Source organism: Sinocyclocheilus rhinocerous, unplaced genomic scaffold (assembly GCF_001515625.1).
Source record: "Sinocyclocheilus rhinocerous isolate Xijiao unplaced genomic scaffold, SAMN03320098_v1.1 scaffold3930, whole genome shotgun sequence".
In the NCBI taxonomy this organism is placed as follows: Eukaryota; Metazoa; Chordata; class Actinopteri; order Cypriniformes; family Cyprinidae; genus Sinocyclocheilus; species Sinocyclocheilus rhinocerous.
In genome coordinates this window covers 1,023-3,733 of record NW_015662578.1, presented here as the reverse complement: position 1 = coordinate 3,733, position 2,711 = coordinate 1,023, and the positions used below count along the sequence as shown (strand labels likewise).

At 34.5% G+C, this 2,711-nt stretch overlaps 1 protein-coding gene across 1 annotated transcript in view; it reads right to left on the bottom strand.

The window, feature by feature from the left end:
- Positions 1 to 1,184: 1,184 nt before the first annotated feature.
- Positions 1,185 to 2,711, bottom strand: part of LOC107728081 (extracellular calcium-sensing receptor-like) — a 2,497-nt gene continuing 970 nt past the window's right edge. Inside the window, exons 2-3 of the mRNA XM_016538155.1 lie at positions 2,260 to 2,383; positions 1,185 to 2,098 (exon numbers count right to left, since the gene is read on the bottom strand). Of these exons, the coding sequence (XP_016393641.1) occupies positions 1,185 to 2,098; positions 2,260 to 2,383 (1,038 nt within the window). The remainder of the gene's footprint in view (positions 2,099 to 2,259; positions 2,384 to 2,711) is intronic.

Below are 2,711 nucleotides of genomic sequence, written 5' to 3'. Positions count from 1 at the left end.
GCGAAAGTGAATCTAGCAGCCTGTGTGAAATGCGCTAGGCTGTACTACTTGTCCCTCTCTTTCTGCACCAGTACAAATACGTATACAAATACGTAATACAAATGCGTTGCGCGTGTTTTTAATTTATGTAAGTGAGGATAGCAAAATAAAGTAAACTGTGACAAATCATACACAAGAATTCTTCACACAGTGGACTACCAGTAAAACTGATACAAATTTGAAACCAAAAATGATTCAGAAATAAAAGTATCGGTATCGGGCGAGTACTGGAAAAAGTGGTATCGGTGCATCCCTACAGTATATATTTACAAAGTAAACTGTAAACAGAAATGCAAGGGTGAAAATGTATTTGCTTCTCAAAACACTGAGTTTTGATTTCTAAGATAACAAATTATGCATAAATGTCTCCACACATGATCATTGTGTGTGGGTAATCAGTAAATAATGTGGCATTTAAATGGCCGTTAAACAAAAAATTGGTTAGTTTTGAATAATGTGTCTAATGTTGAGAACTGAGTTTAGTTTTCTGCAAAAAAAAAAAAAAAAGTTTTTCAATTGCAAACTGATTGTAAAGCAGATAATGTGCTTGCAGACTTTGTCTGAAGATTCGGTATATGGATGAATGGTTTCACTGAGTGTGCATAAAGTACAACTTTTAGTGTACAAGAAAAAAAAAACTGCAATGTCATTCATTGGAAGTTACCTTCATCTGTTCATTTAAATGGATGATACTCCTTTCCAGAATGTATCTAGCTATAGAAAAAAAAAACAATAATAAAGATTTTGAATGCCATAGCATGTAGACTGCAATTTCTGAATAATTTGAATGATTCTTGCAGTCAGCAGTCCTCTTAAATCAAAAACTACCTGGCACAAGTGTAGATCTAATGCAAGTTATAGCTTTATTTCCTTATGGTATCAAGAAGACACTTTTCCAGTGGTTATAATGTACTGAACCAAAAATTACAAGTCTTTCGTCCATCATTTCAGCAAATGATCTTCTTCAAAGAAAAGAAAGAAAGAAAGAAAACAAGTTTCAAATAAACTCTCTGGTGCTTTACACATTACACAGCATTTCAAAGCAGCTTTATAGATTGGATTGTTATAAAACTGAACTGCTGTGAATCACTTTGTTTTTAGCACCTTTGTTAATTAAATATATTTTATGTGTGTATTTTGAAGTCTTAATAGGGTTTTAATTGATATTTTCCCATCATATGTTGCTTTGTATTTTGCTCAGGCTTACACAGGATGATATAACATTTTGGTGCAAATATGCAGAATAGTAAACCAAAGCTTGAGGCTAAAATGGCAAAAATCTCCACAGCTACAGTAAATTTTCCAGGAGAACTGATATAAGCTGGGATAAATGTGATCCATACAGCACAGAATATGAGCATACTGAATGTAATGAATTTAGCTTCATTGAAGTTATCAGGCAGCGTGTGAGCCAAAAAAGCCAAAATAAAGCACAAGACAGCCAATAGGCCAATATAACCCAGAACAGCAGAGAAACCTATAGTAGAACCCAGACTGCACTCAAGAATGATCTTTTCTTTATAATAATTTATGTTTTTGTGAGGTAAAGGAGGAGATAATGTTAGCCAAAGCACACATATAAGAACTTGTATAACTGTAAAGGCAAGAGCACTGAGTCGTTGATGTGCAGGCCCAAACCATTTCATGACATTACTTCCTGGAAGTGTAGCCTTGAAGGCCATTAACACAACTATTGTTTTCCCTAGAACACAGGAGATACAGAGGACAAAAGTGATCCCAAACACTGTGTGACACAACATACAGGACCACTCAGTGGGCCCACCGATGAAAGTAAGTGAACAGAGAAAACAAAGAGTCAATGAGAAAAGCAACAGAAAGCTCAGCTCTGAGTTGTTGGCTTTTACTATGGGGGTGTCTTTCTTGCTGTAAAACAGAATGGCCACCAACACGGTTAATCCTACTCCAAACAGTGAGAAAAAGACTAGCACTATACCCATAACTTCTGTGAATGACAGAAACTCTATAGCCTTAAAAACACAATTATTTTTCTCAGCATTAGACCAATATTCGCCTGGACACTGCTTGCAGTTAATTGAATCTGAAAAGGAAGTGGTGTTCACTATAGTTAGAGACAATAGGGAAATTATTTAATTCAAAGAGTCTCTTGAAAAGAAACTGCATCCTTAAAAGCAAAAGGAAAATACAGAAAAAAACAACTAACCAATTTTCTTTGGTACTTTGAGATGGTCTGAAGTTTACCTGTCTCATTACTGATTTCTCCTTCTGCACATGAAATACAGTCATAGCAGCAGACTGGTCTTCCTTTCTGTGTAGCCTTCCTAGTGCCTGGAGGACAGCTCTCACTGCACACAGAGTTTGGCTTCTACATGGACACAATACATCATACATCATTTGTAGTGGTTTATTTACCAAAACATTTGCTCAAAATAGTTGCTTTATCAATGTTCATTAAAAGGGAGACATATTTTCTGTCTTCACCTATGAACAGGAGAAGAGATTTGTGAAGTGGTAGAGGGCATTGTTTAGGTTTTCCCGTTATAATATATATATATATTAGTGCTGTCAAAATGATTAATCGTGATCCAAATATGAATATTCATACAAAATAAAAGTTTTTGTTTACACAATATATGTGTATACTGTGTGTGTATATATATATATATATATATATATATATATATATATATATA